At 52.5% G+C, this 20441-nt stretch overlaps 1 protein-coding gene across 1 annotated transcript in view; it reads right to left on the bottom strand.

Moving 5' to 3' along the window:
* The window catches only part of CDH22 (cadherin 22), a 49351-nt gene that overhangs the window by 19668 nt on the left and 9242 nt on the right, over nt 1-20441 (bottom strand). The window contains exons 3-6 of the mRNA XM_041419249.1: nt 15539-15658; nt 6387-6554; nt 5264-5451; nt 4193-4446 (exon numbers count right to left, since the gene is read on the bottom strand). Of these exons, the coding sequence (XP_041275183.1) occupies nt 4193-4446; nt 5264-5451; nt 6387-6554; nt 15539-15658 (730 nt within the window). The remainder of the gene's footprint in view (nt 1-4192; nt 4447-5263; nt 5452-6386; nt 6555-15538; nt 15659-20441) is intronic.

Raw genomic sequence — 20441 nt, 5'->3', positions numbered from 1 at the left:
TGGGGACTGGGAGGGTGGCACAGGGATGTCCATCAAGCCCTGCAAGCCACAGCCATAAGCTGCTCAGAGCTGCAGATCTCACAACAGAGCTCACCTTCCAACAGCTTCCATCTCATCCCATGCTGGAGTGAGCCGTGCTTTGCTGTGCTCACTCACATCACTTTGTGCAATACAGCCTCCACCACCAGCCTCTCCACCTCCACTCCAGCTTCATATTCACCCATCCCACTGCAGCCAAACAGTGCTTCTCACCTGGGAAGAGGCAGCATTTAATCCCTCATCCTCCAGGGACTCAGAGACAGGACCTATGCTCATCTCCTGCAGCTGCCTGGTGCTCTAGAACTGCAGTCCCCAGCTCTGATTGGGATGCAGACCTTGTACTCCATTTCCCTCTCTTCCTGCTGGCACTGCCTGTTGGTTTGGATGCTACAAGTGACTGTTTAATTTCAACAGCTTTCTCGGTGCTCATCTTTCCCATGAATGCGTTTCTCAAGCAGTTTGTTTCACTTTTCCCCTGAACACAAGAAAAAGCACATTTTATGCCATGTGTTTTGTTAATAGGGAGCTTTTCAAACACTGTATGAAAAGCTTTTTGTTGTGTTTGTTTATTCCTCCTCTCCCTTTTGTATTGAAGCAGGTTGTAGTTCTTGCTGTGCTGTTGGAGTCTATAAAATGCCCATGTCCAACACGTGTCTCCAGATTTTGTGAATGCCAGACAAGAATATCTCTGAGAACCTTAAATCCCAAGCAACATCTTCCCAGTGCTGATAAAGCCTGGAATGCACACAATCAGAGCACAGGCTCCCACTGCAGAGAGAGAAACAAAAGGCTCCCATACAAACAGCCTCACACACACAGACAGTCTATCACTGTTTTACTTCATACAATGGCTCAGCTGAGAAAAACTGCACTACGCCCAGAAAACACAGCTAAAGCCAAAAAGCTAACTGGAAACGAATTTTTTTTTTTTTCTGAAAAGAAACAGTTTCAGCCTTTGATAGGCAAAAAACCCCCTCGAGGATGGACTAAAATAAAAAGAACCAGACCTTTAGGAGGGCATTGTCCACACTGGTACCACCAAAGGTTTTGTGCCCCACAGAGGGCTCATACAGCTGCTTGGCCACGCTGAGCTCAGCACGGCTCCCTGCTCATGCACGGGTGTCACTGGGAGGGTGTCCTTCTCTGAGAGATGGGGTGATCTCCAGGTGCATCCTCACACCCAAGGCAAGCAGCTGCCAGGGGCTCTGCGGGCAGAGTGCAGCTGGAGTGAGGCAGTGAGGAGGTGCCTCAGGGACACCCCTTCAATCCTCACATCTTTGAAACAGGTCACTTCGACCCAGTCCAGCTTGTGGGAAGGGATTTGTTCTCAAACCAAGTCGCTGCGTCCTGTGGGACACGTGGATCTCCAGGTGGGCAGGGGAACATCAGGCTGGAATGTGCCTCTAGCAGGTGCTTTGGGCAGCGCAGCAGGAGTCGCACAGCCTTGCTCCTGCTGGCCTGAGGCTGAAAACAAAAAGCCAAGGGCACCTCCCTTCCCGTTTGGCTAAAAATACCTCCTAAACCTCGTTACTGGCAGCCTGGTGTCAGCAGGACCTGGAAACCCTGACAGAGCTGATTTCTGCTCTGCTGTTTCTGGCAATCCTTGTTCTTTCCTGCCTCAAGGGGAGAGTGCATCTCGACCGTCAGAAGTGGTGGCTGTCCCCCATTCACAGGCAGAACCAACACACAGACCCGAGTCCGGGAGAGCAGCCCCGGCAGGAGCACAGCCGTGCCTCTGCTCCCACCGCTGGCAGATGAGGAGCTGGAAGTTAAAGGGATCCACTGAACTGCAGCAACTTCAAAGGGCTCATACCAACTTCAAGGCACCGAGGATCAAATGCTGGTCGTGCCGTCAGGACCAGGGGCTCTCTAACGTATCAGAGGTGAAGTACAAGTGCTGGCTTCTTGTGACTGTACTTCCAAGCAGCACACTTGAAACGAGAGGTGACTTATTGCCTTTCCTGCTGACGGGTTAGTGTCACATCCTGGTGCTGCAGGGTGCTGGCATTAATGTCTGTGCACTGCTTTGAAGCTGTTAACAGCTGCCTACGCAGCAAAGTATTTTATTAAATTACCTGGCTCGCCAGAGGACAGGGAAGCAGGAGAGATCCAACTCTACCTTCCTCTTGCATTGGTGCTGCATCAGCACGACCAATATCAACCTGCAGCTGCGCTGGGTACATGTTAAATGTCTCTGAAGGCTCACCCTGCTGCACTGCCACTGCTCATGACAGCAGGGACTGCAGCACCAGGGAGTGAAGGGATGGACCAAGTCCCACAGGGCAGCATGGGGGACACAGGATGAGCTCCCTGCCTGGGGATAGCTGGAGGCAGGACACGTATTTGAATGCATCAGCCCTGCCAAGGGAGAACACATGGCAATTCCCAAGCTGCAGCAGATGCCTGGGAGTCCTGTTGGCTGGGTCCTTGTGTCTGAGCACGAGGCATTGCCTTGCCAGCACTGAGCTCACTGTAGGAGAGACTCCCAAAGCAAAGTTTGGGCTCTCACCATCTCGTTCCTGACCAGTACTTGAATCTGCTTCTCTCTGGTCCAAGTCTCCAGTGCCTTCTGTACAGCATTAAGAGCCTCCCTTCACTGCTTTCTCTTGGTATGTCTGCAAACAATGCAGCAAGCTCCACAGGGAAGCAGCACAAAGAACAAGAAAAAACAAGAATAAGAATAGTTCTGTCCCCAAGGTCCCTTTTCTACAATTACAGATCAGAAAATAAAATCTATGTTCTGCAGCAGTGCTAGAAACAGTCAAGTGAAAAAGCACATGCACATGTGCACACACACAGGTGTGTGGACACACCACTCTCCTGAAGGGCGTGTGCTGGCAGACACGTGCTCAGGGGCAACAAAAAAAAGAAATCAGACACATAGTTTGACTGGAGAGGGACTAGAGAATCACAAGATGAGGTGAGCAGACATATGTTGAGAACACATTCAGCACTCAGCAGCCACTAGTGCAAGTGGTGCAGCACTCACATACACAGTTCCTGGCACACCAAGGCTGATTTCATTCACACTCCCCCCGAAGTCAACTTTGAGCATCCAGCTTTGTGACACACTACTCTCTGCTAGCTGCCAGGCATCTGTAGATGGCAGCTTTCCATGTGTAAATCCATTTCTGAGCTTTCTAATCATCATAGTCTTTGTTTGCACAAGGATCAGGAGATCCTCCTCATCCTACCATGAAACAGAAACCCATGGTTACACAGCACCGAGCTCAGTGCCCCAAACAGGCACTGGGGGACATCACTGAATGCATCCAAGTGCTGTAACTGAGCCCTCTCTGGCCTGTCCCCCTCCACCCCACATCCCCATCCCTGTCCTTCCCAGTCTCTTGCTGCGGGGCTGACTCCCTGCAGAGCTCTCAGTCACAGCCAGTGCTGCTCCCTGGAAGTGAGCGGCTCCACGGGCGCCTGCAGCCCCGCCGGCACCTGGCACCAGAACACACATTTCAAGGAAATTTTCCACACGTTGAGGATGTTTTCTGAACACCAGATTTCCAACCCAACTGCTCGTGACTCAGGCCAGTTGGCAGGGCCAGAAGGCTGCTTTGTGCCTTAGGTAATAACAATTTAACAAGGTAACAATCTCTTTAGCCACAAATTAAATGGAAATGGGAAATGTCCTGTGCAGATAAGCTGCTGCCTGGATTATGTCCCCTGCCCAAAAATAAACTCCTCTGATCTTTGATCCTATGCACACATGCACGCACACAGAGCCGGGCTGCAGCTCTGCACCTCCCAAGCCTCACCTCATTTATCACCCTTCACCACTGTCCTCCTGCCACTCCTGCTGTCAGGTACCACTGCAGATACCTTGCTGTCAGCAGCAAGGACACACAGGTATCACCCGGCCACCTTCCCTGGCACTCCCTTGAACTCACAAAGCTGTCACTGTCAGTGACGTATCTGCCACCTGAGAGACCACTGTGCCTGCTTGTGCTCAGTCTGCCACTCACCTGCCAGCTGCCTGTCCCACGAGACACACACACTCAGCCACACACTTGCCACTTTTACCTTGCAGTCTCCCACCCCCTCTGCCCCAGCCATGGCCACAAGCCTTCCCAGGCCATGTGTCCCTTGCAGGTGACCCCATGCCCACTGCTGGACTGGCTGATGTGAGGGTGGGATGGCGCTTTACCGGACAGGGTGGTTCGCTGTGTCCGGGTCCAGGGCAGTGACCACCCCCACGACAGACCCAACGTGTGCATCCTCCTGGACCTCCATCAGGTTGGAGGGGGGCCGGAACTCGGGGGGCTCATCGACGTCCAGCACTGAGACCCGCACGATGGTCTGGTCCCGAAAGGTGCCCAGGTCCACGAACCGCGGGTCCACGAACTTGTTGAGGGCCTCCACCACGACTGTGTGCACTTTTTTTGACTCGTAGTCAAGAGGCTGAGACAAGGGAAGAGGGTAAGCCACAGCCAGCCCAAGGAGCCCCTCTGCTGCCCCTTCCTTCACCAGAGACATCGGGGCAGCACTAGAGCCACAAATCTACCTGCCCCCAAGCAGTACCTCTGTAGCAGCCTGGGGGCTTCTGCTTTGCCCTTCTGCCAGCAGCACCCACACCAAGGGGGCAGGAGGAAGCAGAAGCCTCTAGCCCACTCCCCTCAGGGCCCCCAACAGGGTGCCCAAGCTGTGAGCAGCCAGGATTCACTGGGAAGACAGCACAGTGTGTGCTGCACATGAGCGAGTTCTCATCATTAATCACCCTGCTCTTATTTCTACAGGGGAGGCAAGCTGCATACAGTGGCCTTGAAGAACAATCATTCTTCCCTGCCTGCACCAAGTATTTGCTTGATTGTTTTTGCCACCAAAAGCAGATACAGTTAAAGTGCTGCTGGTCAGGTACAGGAATTAGGTGGGCATTTTTCTCCTCTAACAGGTGCTATCAATAACAGCTGTAAGCATTCCTCTCTATGCATGGTGTTTCCTCTGCACAGCTCACTGCTTCACTGCCACTCCCAAGCTGGGGGACTCCAGCAGGCACTACGTGCTGCTTCTTTTCAGCATTTTCTCCCAGACACAGCCCTGTGTTTTGACGAGGAGCCAGAGTAGGTCTCTCCCTGCATCAGCAGGCACAAAAATGCAACTGTAACTGCTAGAGCAGCACTCAGAGCATTTTCTTCAACTCAGATTCAACAGCAGCAGTCCCCAAAGGAAAGGGTCCTTCTAGGGAGCTGTGCCCTCCCTACTCAATCAACACTCTCACCTTCTGTACTGTGATGACAGCCTCTTGGGTGTTGCTGTCTGTGGTGACTTTGAACATCTCCACCCCTTCCTCATCCTTCACTTGATATGTCATGTCCGTGTTCTCCCCGACATCAGAGTCTTCTGCCTTCACCCTCCCGATGGCAGTGCCCACGGGGGCCGTTTCAACAATGCTGAACTGATACATCTCTGGAGGAGAAATGGGCACCAAGGTCACTGCTTCTGCCTTTGAACTGCCCCCACCCTTCACACACTTCCCTGGGGCACCTTTGGGCTGGGAGGGTTGCTCAAACCCACCGTGTCTACAGTCCAGAATGCCCCAACAGGAGAAGTAAATACACCAGCCAAAAACAAGGGCTGAGGGAAGATAATTGGGGAGCACTGACATTCCAGGTGGTGTGTGAAGTAAGGGCTGATTTCTCTGCGTGGACACTGCCCTGCAATCAGTGCTCTCAGATTCCTTGCAAAGATTCTTTTGCAATTTCTGATTTCCAGGAGATGCAGCCCAAGAGCTGAGCCTCCCCCAGCTGCAGACCCTTCCCTGCCCTGCCTTGAGCTGCCAGCCCACAGCTGGAGCGCACTGCAGAGCCCTCACAGCCCACTCCTCACAGCAGGATCACCCTGAACCTTGTCTGGGGCGGGTCCCAGATCAGACACCAGCACCAGCCACAGGCCATTAGCAGCAAGTTGGAAAGCAGAGCTGTGCTGTGACAAGGCTGCTGCCCCTGGGCAGTGTCACTGTCCTCACGCTGGGGCAAGGGTGTGACAAGCTCTCACACAGCAGCCAGGACAGGCCAGGCCAGCAGCCAAGTTCCTGCCCCAGCTCCCAGGGGACAGCAGCATGGTGGACGTTGCTGGCTTCCAGCTGCTTGGAAGGGCTCAGGAAAGGGCTGGCCCTGCTCTCCTGCCATGCACGCCATGCTTGCTTCCAGGCCCTGCACTGGAGCGGGGATCTGGCACCCTCTGTGCTGCCAGGCCAGGAGCTGTGTGTGCCATGGACCTTTGGTATTGCCACCCTGCCAGCAGCTGGAGTGGCCAGGCTGGCTCAGCCTGCAGGTTCCATCCCACCACCCACAGGAAGAGGACGTGCCCCAGAGCCCACCCCCATGGGCAGCAGGACTCACTCTGAGGGAAGCGTGGAGGGTTGTCGTTGACATCAGTGACAACGATGGTGACCGTGGTGGATCCAGACAGGCCACCCAGCTGTCCTGCCATGTCTGTGGCACGGATCACCACCTCATAGCGGTCCTGTGTCTCACGGTCCAGGTCTGCCACGGCGGTCCGGATCACACCTGGAAACCAGCAGCACAGCTGAGCACAGGCAGGCCACAGAGCCACTGGAGATTACTTTGGACAAGATCCAGACCTAAACAGGATCAGCTGGATCTCCCTCCTCACACAGGGCAGATGCTCCAGTATTGCACCAACCTTCACGGCCCTTCCCTGGACTCACTCTGGTAGGCCCATAGAATCGTATCTGCTGTCTGGTACAGCACTTGCATCTCACCAGTGCACAGAAGAAGGGATTGTCACCTCCCGCGACTGCTGGGGACACTCTCCCCAGCCACAGTCCTGGTGCTGCCTCTGCCTCAGGAACACACTGCTGGCCACAAACAGCGTCTGCTGAACCCTCTGCAAGAGACCACGTGAGCAAAAGCCAGCTAAGGGGAGAGAAGGGCACTGGGGAGAGGAGCAAGCCCAGGAGGTTGTCAGCCAGCCAGAAACATCCCAAAAATTCTCCTGAAGCCCAGGAATGGCCACAGGCCCAACCTGCTCCCAGCAAGTCTCCTCATGAAGCGTGAAAGAGTCCCAACTGCTGCTTTTCCTGAGGGCTACTTGCAGCTCCCACCGGGTTAAACCCTGGCACAGAGGAGGTTTATGCTTTCCTCCAGGGTGACTGGGAGGTGGGTGAAAGATCTGTGGAGGTCAGAGGGTTGGTGGGGGCAGGAGAAGAGAGGATTCATCCTCACCCCCATCCACATGCGGGGGTTGTGCTGGGGTCAGCCTCGAGGTCTGCTCTGTAAAAACCCAAGCTGAGTCACAAAACCCTTCTGGCACAGATCTGCAAGAACCCACTTGTCTTGATGTCCTGAGCAGGAGCCAGGCTTGCTGCAGCAGCCCTTAGAGAACAGGGGTGCCCCTGCCCAGGCTCTACCAGGTACCGTGGCCTGGGCACATCTTGGGAGGACTTGTGTGATTTGGAGAATAGGGGGGCAGGCAGCACACTTCTAAAAGTCTGTCTGCACAAAATCCCTTATTTTCAAGTGTCCTTCTAAGTTAAGGAGACCAGAGATGACAAAACACACGCTCTGTGTCAGAGAATGCACTGGAGCTCAACAAAATGAATGGTATGGTACTACTTCTTACAAAAGTAACTCTCTTAAAACCAGTGTTTATAGGTCTCCAGTATTCATCTGGGATTGGGGAAATGACCAGGACTAAAATATAAAGGAATGTAAAACAAGAAACAAAGAGCAGTAAAAGCCTGAAAACTCTGTGCATGGCAGAAATTATCAGTCACCCATGACTGTTTCATTTAAATGGAAACAAAGTAGGGAAAAAGATTTTGAGGATGAAAGGAAGAAAGAAAATACTCTGGCCTGACATGACACCAGGGTCAGGAAGGAAGGAGTGCCTACATGGATACAAGGTCATTAGCAACACATTCCAGTCCCACTGTACCAGCAGCAGCCCATAACAGACAGGAATCAGCTTAAAATCCCCTCCAGCGCAGTTTTTTAACATTCCCACAGATTTAGACATTGGTTTATGTTTTTGTAAATCCTCTCTCTTCCAGCGTTTTCTGTTTAACTATCAGCTTTACCTCCTCCTACTGTGAACTGCAAATTCATCTCTGCTTTGTTTCACCAGTAATCCTGCCTGGTGCTAAGGACAGACTGGAGGAGGCTGCTGGAATGGGTCCCCACTGAGGGGTCTGACCCAGAGGGAACAGGGAGCTCCCCTCTTGCTGAGCAAACAGAAGAGGATCATCCAGTGGCCTGATCACCTTGCAATCCATTTGGTGATGTGCAGCACATCAAGCAGTGCTAGAGCACCACAGGTCCAAGTCACCAAGAGCACAGCAGAGGGGGAGCTGAGTTCCAGCAGGCTGCAAGGAGCCAAGGTATGGCTACAGGGATAGACCCCAAAGCTACCAGGTATCTTTACTCCACAGCCAGAAGGTTTCCAGTTTCCCCATTCATGTGTCTGGTGTGGCTTTGTGGCCCAAAGGCAGCCAGAAATGCCACTGAGCTGGGAGGATGAAATTCCTGCCCCTCGCCCTCTGCATGACATTACAGGTGCAGCAGGAGCTGGCAAAACTGTTCAGGAGACATTTATCACTCCTTCCTTTCTGAAACTAGCAATTATTCTAATGATTAGCATTGTTAGGATTTATTATAAAGACATAACCACCATTTCAGATCGTTGCCATTCTCCAGCTCTTGTGGATAGACACAATTATCACCCAGCTTCCCTTGTCCCTCTGTCAGTTCAGGTTCTGTTTTACCTGGACTCTCCTGCCTTCAGCCCCACAGATAAGGGAGCAGGTGGTTATCCTCTGAGGGGCCCAGGGTGAGCTCTGACCCCCTCATTCACCCTGCTCTGCTCAGAGGAAGCCACTCAGCAAGGAATCCCAGTTCCCCTCGCACAGAGAGGCAGAGGGGAAGCAGGAAAGGGAGGCAAGGACACCATCCCAGCAAGGACGGCACCATCCCAGCAAGGATGGCACCCTCCCACCTGGGCAGCAGGGCCAGCCCTGCACAGACACCCAGGGCTCAGGGGCCAGCCCCAGCTGCTCGTGCTGACAGGCCTCTCCTGCCACTTCCCCATGAACACAAAACCGTTATTTCTGGGCCAGCACTATCTCATTGAAATTTAAGCAATTCTGTTAATTAACAGGGTCTGAAGCATTTTATAATGAAAATGATTCATGTCAGCACAATAGTGATGAATTGGGATGAGAGGGAAAAAGCTCATGCATTCACCAAGGCTGTAATGACTTAACTGAGCTGCTCGTAATGATATAGTTCATAATATGCCATGCAAGATGGGAGGAAAGTGCTCAGGCACTTCCCAGAACACCTCCAAGGTCACTCGTCCCAAGAGGGAGCAAGTCCAGGCCGTTTGGCACATGCAGAGTAGGGCAAATGTCCCCAGACAGCTCCTGTTCTTCCAGCAGCACAAGGCAGACAAAATCTCTGCCTGTGGCAAGGGTGGAGACTGATCAGAAGCTCCCTCTCATGGTGCTGTGTGTCCAGTCCATCCTGGAAAGGTGGGGATCTGCTGCAGACAAACTGCCAGACCTCCAGGAGCCCATCAGGATTGTCACTGGGATGTTATTCCCAAATTGCATGGGCCACACCAGGCCACCAGCGCAGGAGTCAGGCTGGCTTTGTCTCCTAGGCCCAGGTCCCGCTCACCATTTGCTAATGGCCATGGCAAATCAGGGTCTCCACATAAGCCCCACATCCATGTGGCACTGCCTCAAACACCCACCAGCAGCAAACCCACATGGTCCCATCTTCCAGAGCCAAGATAGTCTCTGCTCCCAAAACCTGACCCCCAGGTTTCTTCTCTGCAAAGAAGCTGCAAGGGATGGAGACAGACCTTCCTCAAGGGTGTACAGAGAGCACAGAAAAGTCATTGCTATCATCTCCCAAGATTCACCTTCTTTCCAGCTGGAAAAACTGACAAACTTGGTCTTTCCCAGACACTGCTAACAAAGCAAGAACAACCTCGAGCTCAGACTTGTCTCCCCCATTCTTGCCACTATCTGTTATAGCTGAATAATGTGGACACATGGTGGCATACCCTCTGGTACAAGGCACATGTGGCTTTCCAGCATGATCCAGATTAATCAGTATAATTACCAGGCAAGGGACACTTAGAGCATCACATAAATACCACTGAATCTGCTCCAACAGCAGACTCTCCTCGGGTGACAAAAACAAAGCAGGACAAAGCACTCAGCAGGTAACTGCCTTCCAGGAATCCCATCATGATGGGCTTTGCTCTGCTCTCAGGTACTTCTAGGTCAGATATCCACATCCTCAGAGACTGCCTGGACAAGGCACCTTCCAGCTGAGGGCAGGAGGAGCAACAAGGCAGAAAGTCATGGAGTAACAAACAGGGACCTATCCTAAGGAGCTTCCTGATCCATCACAGCTCAAAGCAGGCAGTCTTCAAAGGCAGATGAGATTACTCTGGGCCTAAAGAATCAAGTTTTTAGTATCTCCAGGGATAGAAGTGCCACCATCATGGTGACAAGCCTTGTCTTCCTGCCATTTGGGTCTCTTTAGTGTGCATACCTGAGAAGAATCTGAGTCTGTCTCCTCTATCCCTCTCCTATTTAGCTGGATAAAATAGATTAATTTCTGCCAGCAGCCTGGTCAGTTAGATCAAACCCATCTCTGCCTCAGGCCAAGAACGGCAAGGCACCTGCCAAACTGACTGCAGATTCCTCACCTGTGCCCTCACCTGCCTGCAGGGACACAGAAATACCAATATATCTGCCAAGACATGAGTCCTGCTGGAAGCATACATCCTGCAGGAGGTCAGCCCTTGCAGAAGAGGTCTTGGCTCCAAGAACCAGCACTCCAGTCTCCCTCCAGCCCCCATCCTGTCCTTCAGCTCAGCACAATTTGAGAGGTAGAAGCTAAAGGTGCTCTGAGTGAAGTATGAGGCACAAAGGGTCAGGAGGTTCATGGAGCACCTAACAAGGGCTTGTTCCAGGCTGCAATCAGCCTTGCCCATGCCAGTGCAGAGCCAGCACACTCACCCTTCCTTTGTCCCTTCTTTTAGCAGCTAAGTCCCTCATCACTTAACATAAATTCCCTCAGCACATTAGTAGACACACTCTAATTTCCTCAAGATGACCAAACATACAATTTGGTCCCAAATCATCTGAAGTTCCTGTACCAGTCTCACAAAAGGGCTGTTAATGTTCAATCTTGCTAACAGGAGGAATCCTCTTAAATAAATGTGGTTTCTCTGCAGACTCTTGTGCCTTACACTCAGACTTGTGCCTGTGGACAGCTCTGGTGGATAAGGGACAGGGATGGGGCACAGACCTGCACAACCTCTGGGCACACGTGTGCTGATACATCTGTGTTTCCAGGCACCAAGGAGCATTTTTAACAAACTGGGAAGAGCAGCAGAGAACTTGTTCTGCCTCCCACCACCACATCACACAGATCAACAGCTCATCAGCCCAGCTTAGTGTGCAGCAGGCTCCCAGACACAACTCCTCTCCCAGCCCAGCCTTACTGCCCCAGGACCAGGGCAGGTCTGTCTGCAAACACAGCAAGGCTGGCAGGTAGGGATGACAAATAACCATCAGCACACAAATAACCATCAGCTTCATCCCAGCAGACTAGCATCTGCATTCTCCCTGGCATCAGAAGCTCCAAGCCCTTATGGCTCAGTCTTTAAATCAGGACACAGGCTCTAGAACTCAGGAGCTGGTTTAAGTCATCACAAATGCCAGAATGCATTTCAAATACCTTCTGAGTTCTGCCTTTTCCCTGCATTCAGCAGAGTGACAGATTTGAAGAACAACCTCTTCCTTATGGTAAAAAGCCAGGCTCCCATGCACAGCCCCAAACTGACAAGCTGGCTTTTAAGGAAGCAAACATAATGAAATCTATGGTGTTACACACTGTGGTTGCTCTGTAACACTCAATATCCCCACAAAGGGATGAACAAGACTGCTGGAAACAGGGGCACCAGGCTGTGGGGTGTTGAGCAGGCTCAGGTTCCCTCCCAAGGAAGGCAGTGTGCAAGGGATCACAGGCAGCAGTGAGTCTCCAGCCACACTGCCCAGGGATAAGAAAGGGCACTGCAAAGGACATGGGAACAGACACGAGTAGGCAGGCACAGCTGCCTGCCAAAAGAGAGATTTGCCCCTGTAAAGGTGAATCTGCAGTGGTACAGAGAATGCAGGGTGATATAAAGCAGCATGAAAACACAGCCTGTGGATTTAAATGCACAAATTTCTCCTCTTATGTAAATGCACTGAGAGTGCCCACACTCAGGTGCACATCTCCATATTGGAAAAGAATAAGCTTGAAAAACTTTGGTGAGGATGAGATTCCTGGAACAGCTGGAACAGGAGCTGCCACTAAACCTCCCACCTGTGTCACTTTGGGAGAGCTGGGCTCGTGGCCCAGCAGCAGTGAGCGGGATTCTGCTGTCAGATTAGTGCTCTCACCCAGAGCCAACACCCAGCACAGCAGCAGAAGAGGCTGTTTCCCGCTGGAAGCAGCAGGGCAGAGCTGTGTGCTGGTTGCTGTGAGAGCACAGCCTCCTCAGCAGATCAGGGCAGCCACAGCACGAGCACTGCTGCTCACCTGCTGCAAAGAGCAGAGATTGGCTGCACCCTGTCTGAGCGAGGAAGGCAGCACAAAGCTTACAAAGCTTAATGCCTGCAGGCTCTTGCAACAAGCCATGGGGATATTCTTACAGCTGGCAAGAAAACCTTGCCTGAAAAGCTTATGCATATAAAGCTCCCCACTCACACAAAAAAAAAAAAGCCAGCCTTGACCTCCAGCAAACACAGGTGAAGTTCTTGAACCTGATTTGGTGTACACAACACAAGTTTCAGTCTGTGAAACTAATCTCAAAGCATGAGAGTGGCTGCTGTATATGAAAGAAAGAAAAGCTCATGCATCAGCTGTGCTTTCTCTTCACCATCATTCAATTCTGGAATCTTCCTACAGCATAAATGCCATCCTGCTGTTCCCACTATTCCAGTGGAGCCATTTAAATGCTTGTCTCCCTCCGAAAAGACCCGAGATGCTACAGGCACTCAGGGCTTACTGAACGGCAGGACTTGGCACAGCACAGCAGCCAGACAGTTTGGGTTTGCCTGTGAAAGGTCCATTGAATACAAAATCCCAGCTGAACACTAGAGCTGGAAACATCCAAGAACAGGAGACAAAGTGGGCTACACACGGTCCATGTTCTGTACTCAAGCGTGGAAACCATGTTTGTACATGCCCCACCTGTGCTATGAAGGAGGGTGTGAAAAGAGCACAAGACAAGGGGGGAAGAAAGAACCTGTGCTGGAAGGAGTCAGGGGCTGAGGTGGTGTGCAAGGCAACACATGCATGCATGCACCTTCAAGAAACAGCAGAGAAGGAGGTCAAAACCAAAAATGGAAATCAAATTGTTCTTCATTATCATATATTATAAGAAATGTAACATGCCAAGTTTTTATGGTTCTTTTTATGGCCATTAATAACAATGGTGGCTCTGAGAGCTACGCTGCTGCTATGGATAATTAAATCTTATGCTCAGGGCAGAAGCTGGGCCACCTCGGGCATTCAGACTTGGATTCCCCTGTGCAGCATAAAGACTTATTCTGACAGAACAAGAGTGGGAGCAGGTTGGGGTGTGCTTGGGTGGATATGATGACACTTTGTGCTCCCACAGCACTGCTGCACCCACATGGGCCAGCGCTGACAGGGGGCACAGGACAGGCTGCAGCCACAGCTTGAGGGGCTGATGGGCAGAGCTGCAGCCCTGCAGTTCCTGCAGTGCTGCTGAGGCAGCTGCCACAGGCCATTTGCAGCTCAGAGACCCCCAGAGTCAGCCCCAACACCTGTGTTAGCAGCCAGATATCCTGCAAGCAGATGCGCTCAAGAGGGGCTGGAGTCTTCTGCAGACTTGTCAGCAATTTTGCCTTTGTGAAACACAAGCAAGTAAAACAGTAAATCAGCCCCCCATTGTATGAAACAGCCAGCTTGAGAATTAAGACACAAAAAGTCAAGGAATCAAGAAGCTTGGATTCCCAGAGTGACATTAATTCTCACCACAGTCCCACAGGGCACATTTTAGTTTATGCTTTAATACAGAGCATTAATGTGGCAGGAAGCTGAGCCTCTGCACGTCCTGGCTTGTGCAGTTTGTCCCCAATGGTCTCTCTCTATTCCAGCAGCCAGACTTGCACTCTCACAAAGCTGTCTCAGATTAACAGGATCTCACATGCACCTGAATTTTCAGTGTTTAGCCTATTGTTCCTACACACACAATATAAAACAAAGCAAATCTGGGAGAGAAGAGAGCCCAGTTGCAACAGGTCCTGAGCAAGGGGTGGGTACAGTCCCAACCTGCTGCTTGTGCCCTCTCCCCACTACACCAGCCTCAGTCCAGACAAAGGCATTTCCCAGCACATGCCACAGTGCTGCTGTCAGGTGTGTGCAGGAGCTCCCAAACTCCTAAATCTGAGCATTCCTCCAGCAGCAGCCAGGCTGGTGGCAGAGCCTGGGCTGGGCCCAGCCTCCCCATGTGCCCCAGAGCACTGTCAGCAGGTGGAGGGTTTCTTGCAGATGCAGAGGCTCAGGCACACAGACCTTCTTCACTCTCTCCTTACAGCAGCATCTCCAAACAAATTCCAGCCTTAGAAAATATCAGCTCAGACACAGATCAGCCTGACAGAGATGTGGTACTTCAGCCCAGGGGCTGATCTCAGTTCATGCCACTGTGGTTCAGCAATAGGGTGGGGAGGACTTTGCTGTCCAGTTTTCCAAGACAAGCTGCAGCTCCTCGGCCTGCTTGTCCTTTGACAAATTTTCGTTAAACTATGGGCAGTTTACTGCATGCTTTGCACCTTAAATATCCCTTATTAGCATTTGAGTGTCTTCCCTTCTTAGCAAGCTTGTGAGGCTCTCATTAAGGGTAATGAGAGTCAAACTCCTGGGAGGCAAGGAGAATATATACCCCAACATCTCCTGGTTATGGTCTACTCTAACCAGTATGTCAGAGCATCATCTGCCAGGGATTTATTACAGAGGCATTTTACAACAGGCTCTATTATAAGTTATTAAGGAATGGAGCAGCTTCTACTGTTCTTTCATTAAATATTAATAGAACATTTATAAACCTATCCTTAATTTAAAGTGTTACCTTTAATCAAAGCCCTGGTGATAATGATGCAGCCTTTGGTAAGGCCCCTTTGGTAGTACTTAAGCCTTCTCCACTGAAGTTTTATGTGCCTGTGGGGGCATTCCTGCTCCAGGAAGAGAGGAGCTCTGGCCAGTGCAGGTGCAGACCAGGCACTGTGGGCAGGCAGCTGCAGATCCTGCCTGCTGCAGGAAGGGCATGGAGCTGGGCAGCAGCCTGAGCACGGCTGCTGAGCTTCCTCTCCAACACCCCTGCCAGCAGTATCCAGCACCAGTGGCCAGCAGGGAGAAACAGATCTGCTGGCTCGCAGTCATGCCCAGGACCCACAGCCACTGTGGGATCTCGTGGCCCAGCCCAGCTGGGTGCTGCTCACCTGTTTTGCTGTCCACAGTGAAGTGCTGCTCCCCCTCCAGCACGCTGTAGACCACCCGGGCGCTGCTCCCATAGGTGGGGTCGTCGGCATCAGAGGCCATTACCTGCATCACAGAGGTGCCTGCAGCAGGGACAAGGAGGAAAACAAAGTCAGGCAGGAGTTTAGAAAAGCAGCACAGACCTCAGAGCAGGGCCCAACACTGATTGCTTGCAAATGATGAGGGAAAAGAGAACAGCTGGGTGCAAATGCAGCATCACCTCCCTGCCAAACGCCTGAAAGCCAGGACTCCAGACACAAATGTCTCTGGTGTGCTGCAGAGTGGCACCAGGGACAGGATCTTGGGCCATCCTGGAACAGGACCTGCTCTCCAGGAGATCACTGCTCTGAGCAGCTGGGAGCTTTTCTCCCAGTAGCCTTCTACTGGACCATCTGGGAAGAAGCTGGGGATGTCATACTGATACCTGCCCTTCCTGTCAGCACAGACTGACATGGTCACCTCCAGACCACAGAGGGACCACCTAGCTGGAGCCTGATCCACACTGCACAGGGACAGCAGCCCCAGGAGAGGGCTGCTTGCCCAGAGCCAGACATAGCACCAGGTCCTCATGCTCTACACGTAGCAGGGCAGGAGGACTATAAATTGGATAAAAGTCCATCAAATGTCTGCAATTAAGTTATTGATTTTCAAGGCTGCCTCATTAAACTGGGTACTTCACTCCAACTGTCCCTGTGATGGCTTTAATTTGACATCATGTTCAATTTAACAAAAGCAGGACCCAGGACATGAGGGTGGGGGCAGGAGCATAGGGACTTAGATCTAGAGAGACAACAGAAGGGAGAAAAGAAGAGAAGCCTACCCCTACCTACAGACACCTTGAGAAAGGAGGTGGTGTGACCAAAGCACTGTGAGGACAGGCTACCCTGTTTCATCTCCAGCAGCAGACTCGGTGCATCCCTGCCCAGAGGTCAAGCACTGGCAGCAGTCAGACAAAAGCAGCCTCTGTTCCTGTGTCACAGGAGGCAGATATGGAGCTGAAACCATCCAGAGGAGGATGAGGAGCTTCAGTCCCTGGTGCCTTCCTCCTCTTTGTCAGCAGACCACAAGCCCAGAGGCCACAGGCAAGCCAGGGATTTCCTGCAGCAGCCCTGCCAGACTCAGGCAGGAGAGGAGGCAGCACAGGAGCAGCTGGGATGCACACGCTCCCCCAGTCCAGTTCACTCTGATCTCCTGGAAAGGGTGTTCACTGAGGGAAACGAGCAGTTACCATGGTTGCTTTTCATTCTCCCTGGCAGCCTTCTCAGAGCTGCAGCTCTGCTGATAACAGGAGAATCCCCCTCATCAGTCTTCAGCAACAAGCTAGTTTGAGTCAACTTATTTATGCTTTGCTGTCTCCAGTGAAGTTATGGTGCATCCCTGCCAGGCACGTCCAGATTTTACACCACAGCAACACTGGCTCTCTGCCTCGCAAACAACTGTTTAAGAAATACTATTGCTGCATTTTCTCCTCCTCTCCCTGCCATAACACAACTCCTTCAAGCAGGTATGAGCCAAGGCAGATCACTCCCACACCAGTACTGCACATTCTCTCGGGCAGCCTGGCATGCTCCCTTGGGAAGCTTCTGATCAGAAGGCAAAAAAAGGGACCAGGGAAAGGAAATGACACCAGGGTCCCCAGGCATCTCTCTCCCAGCTGCAGTAGAGAAGCCTCCTAGGGATGTTGGAGGTGCCAAGTCTGAGAATCACAGAAAGCAGTACCTGCCCATGGGAACAAGAGAGGGCACAGCCTGGCAGCAATCAGCTGAGAGCCCAGTGTCCACAGCAGCACCCACTCCTGCACCTGCAGCACAGGCACAGCCTGCTGACCTTGCACAAACATCCCTTGCTCCAAGAACCACTTGTTCATGCTGAAGGTTAGGAGATTCAAACCTCACCCACAGCGACCCAAGCCCATCAGTTTACCTCCCTGCCCCTGCCCTGTATACCCTGTGTCAGGACTGCACATTTGCAGGCAGAGCAGGTGCCTCAAGGACCACAGCACAGCCTCCTGTTCCAGCCTTCTTTGTGCAGTCATCCCAAACCAGGGATCATGAGAGGCAGGCTGGCCACTGAACATTCGCACCAGACTCCACATCTCAAGATGCATTCATTCAATTGCATATCTCACCTCCTAACCCATCCCTGTCAGACACAGCTGTACTCCCTGTGGTCCAGTATTTACCTGGATGCTGCCAAACTGCAGAGTCTGAAGAGGAGGCAGCAGCTGTGCCCACGCAGAGCACGGTCTGTGTCACCATTCCAAGCCATGCCTTGGACAGGTGAGGTAGGCTGCTGCTCTAAGGCTTCCTGTGGCAGCACTGAAAGCTCGTGGCCCACAGCTGCTGGGCACTCACAAGAACTGGAGCAACAGGGCAGCAGATCCAGCTCCGGGTCCCAGGGGTGAGCCCCATGTTTGGGACCAGAGTTTTCTGCTCTAGGGCAAGGGAAACCAAGCAGCATGAGGAGCATTGCAGCAAGACACCTTCACTCAGAGGCAGAGATGGGGCACAGTGCCCTTGGGCTGCAGCCAGCAATGCCAGAGGTGATGAAGGCTCTGCCCTTCCCCACCTGCCCTCACAACATCTCATTAACAAAAGAGCAGCATCAGCCAGGTAGGGAACACTGACCCCACTTTGTGCCTTGACTTCTTGTCTGCAAAAATGCCTGCTCAAGGTCACCTAAAGAGTATCAGGAATTTACTAGTTTAACTTTCCAGTATCGTCCCCTAACCTCCATTTATGCCTTCCCCACCCCTCCCTCCCATTCTGTTTACATGTGAAGAGCAGTGGTTTTCCATTTCAGCTTAACCTGGTCCCCCCCTTCCTGCAGAGACAAGCTTTGCCTGGCTCCCACCCTGCTCCAATATTAGTCCCTGCTCTCCAAGCACAGCACTGCCCACAGCAAGTACAGAATGTACAGCTTTTATTTAGTTTTCTGGCACATGCCTTAGCCATAAAAGATACACTAAATAAAATCTAAACATCCATCATGTACTCTATCACCCGCCTCCCATAACCAAGAAGCCTGAGCCCATATCCACAGAGATAATTAGACATGTAAAACGAGAGAAGACCTTGGTTCCTCCCCCGACAAGCTCACTCCACAGATCAGAGGAAACCAACAATTTTACATAAAAATTAACAGGTCAGAATCCATCTCTTATTCTCCCTCTGCAAAGGTGAGGTCTGGCACAGCAGATCAAACAAACCCTGATTTCCTCCAGCAGGAAGGCGGAGCAAGACCCTCACTTCCAGAGCAGTACTTCCCTCAGCCTAGCTGACTGTGGCTGCCAGCCATCCTCTGTCCCCACGGGCCCTGCTTGGGCTGTCCCCATTCCACTCCCTGAGCCATCCTGGAGAGCTGCCAGGGCCAGCAGCCAGCCCTGAGCCCTGCCAGCAGCATCCCTCTGCTGTGAGCAGGGTCAGCAGGGCAGGCAGGGGCTGCCCACACCCAGAGGTGCCCATGGTACCCCAGCAGCTGTGGCATGCAGGGGCTGTGTCCCTGCAGGGTCCCTTCCCTGGAGGGCAGAGCTCAGCCCCCACAGCCACCCTGCCATGCTGAGTGTCCCCAGGGCTGGCAGGGCACAGCAGCTCAGCCCAGTGCCCTGGATGGGATGGATGGGGCTCTGCAGGGCGCGTCTGGAATGCCAATGCAGGCCTGTCCTGGCATCTGTGACTGCCTTCCCACAGGATCCAGAGCCTCTGGGGCCAGTCCCAGAAACCCTGCAAGAAGGCTGAGAGCTTCAGGCCACTTGCTATGCCACTCACTCCAAACACGTTCAGCTAAAAGAAACGTTGACAGGCAAACTACAAACACATCCACGAGCAGAGAGGCCCTGCACTGAATCCACAAGCAAGTGGCTGGGACCTGTCACTTCCCCAGGGACAGAAGTACAGCCAGGCTCTGGGCAGGCAAAGAGGCAAATGAGCAGCAGGAAAAGCCAGCACTTGCTAAACTTGGCTGTCCCTCCTCATGGCACAGTCACCCTTCTGTGGTGAAACCAGGAGCCTCCATATGCTCTCCAGACCAGCTCTGGGGCTCAGATGCCACCTTCAGGTCGGGCAGAGACCAGGGACACTTTCTGGCCATGCTGAGAGCTATTTCTGTGTGGATCTGGCCAGCTCCAGGACAGCACACGGGCATTCAGCCCTGCAGAACACCAGGGACCTTGCAAGGAGCGCTGTGTCATGCAAAGCCACATTCCCTGGCCTGATGCCAGCGTGCAGCACTCTCATCCCAGGTGCCTGGGTGCCATGGGGCAGGAGGCAGGTGGGAGTTTATAAACAATGCAATTTACAGCTTTTCTCTGGCCCCAAACACCTCCAGTGGCTGATGCACCCCAGACACATTCTGAAAAAAAAAAAGAACTAGAGTAGCTTAAAAATTACTGGAGCAGAAGTGAGTTTCTTGCAATCTTGTGAACATCCTGACTTGGTAGGAAGCCAGGCCCAGAGAAGATTCACTGCACAGCCCTCGCACCCCTCAGGACAAGCCCCAGGGCAGTAACCTGGTGGGGTGCAATTGCTCCAATGTGCTACTGTGAAACTTCTTTTGGGGTGTCTGGCCAGAGAAAGGCACTGCACAAAGCACCCCAGCCCCTGGCACGGAGCAGGTACCCTACTGCCATGGGGAGCAAACCACAGCACCCCATGGAGAGCCCTGGGGGGCTGCCAAAGGCAGCCTGGATGAGGTCCTCACTTGAGCAGGGCAGTGTGTGGAGGCTGTCCCGTGATCTAGAGCACAGTGCAGAAGGGGAAGGACTCCCCTCACCAAGGACAAACAGACAGGGAAGCCCCAGCTCCCAGCAGCTTCCAGATACACAGAAGCGACTTCAGCACTTTCTAGCAAGGGGCGGGGGGTGGGGGG

This window comes from Onychostruthus taczanowskii, unplaced genomic scaffold, assembly GCF_017590055.1.
Source record: "Onychostruthus taczanowskii isolate IOZ18803 unplaced genomic scaffold, ASM1759005v1 scaffold60, whole genome shotgun sequence".
NCBI lineage: Eukaryota > Metazoa > Chordata > Aves > Passeriformes > Passeridae > Onychostruthus > Onychostruthus taczanowskii.
The sequence above is the reverse complement of the archived record's forward strand: the minus strand, read 5'-3'. Positions and strand labels throughout refer to the sequence as shown.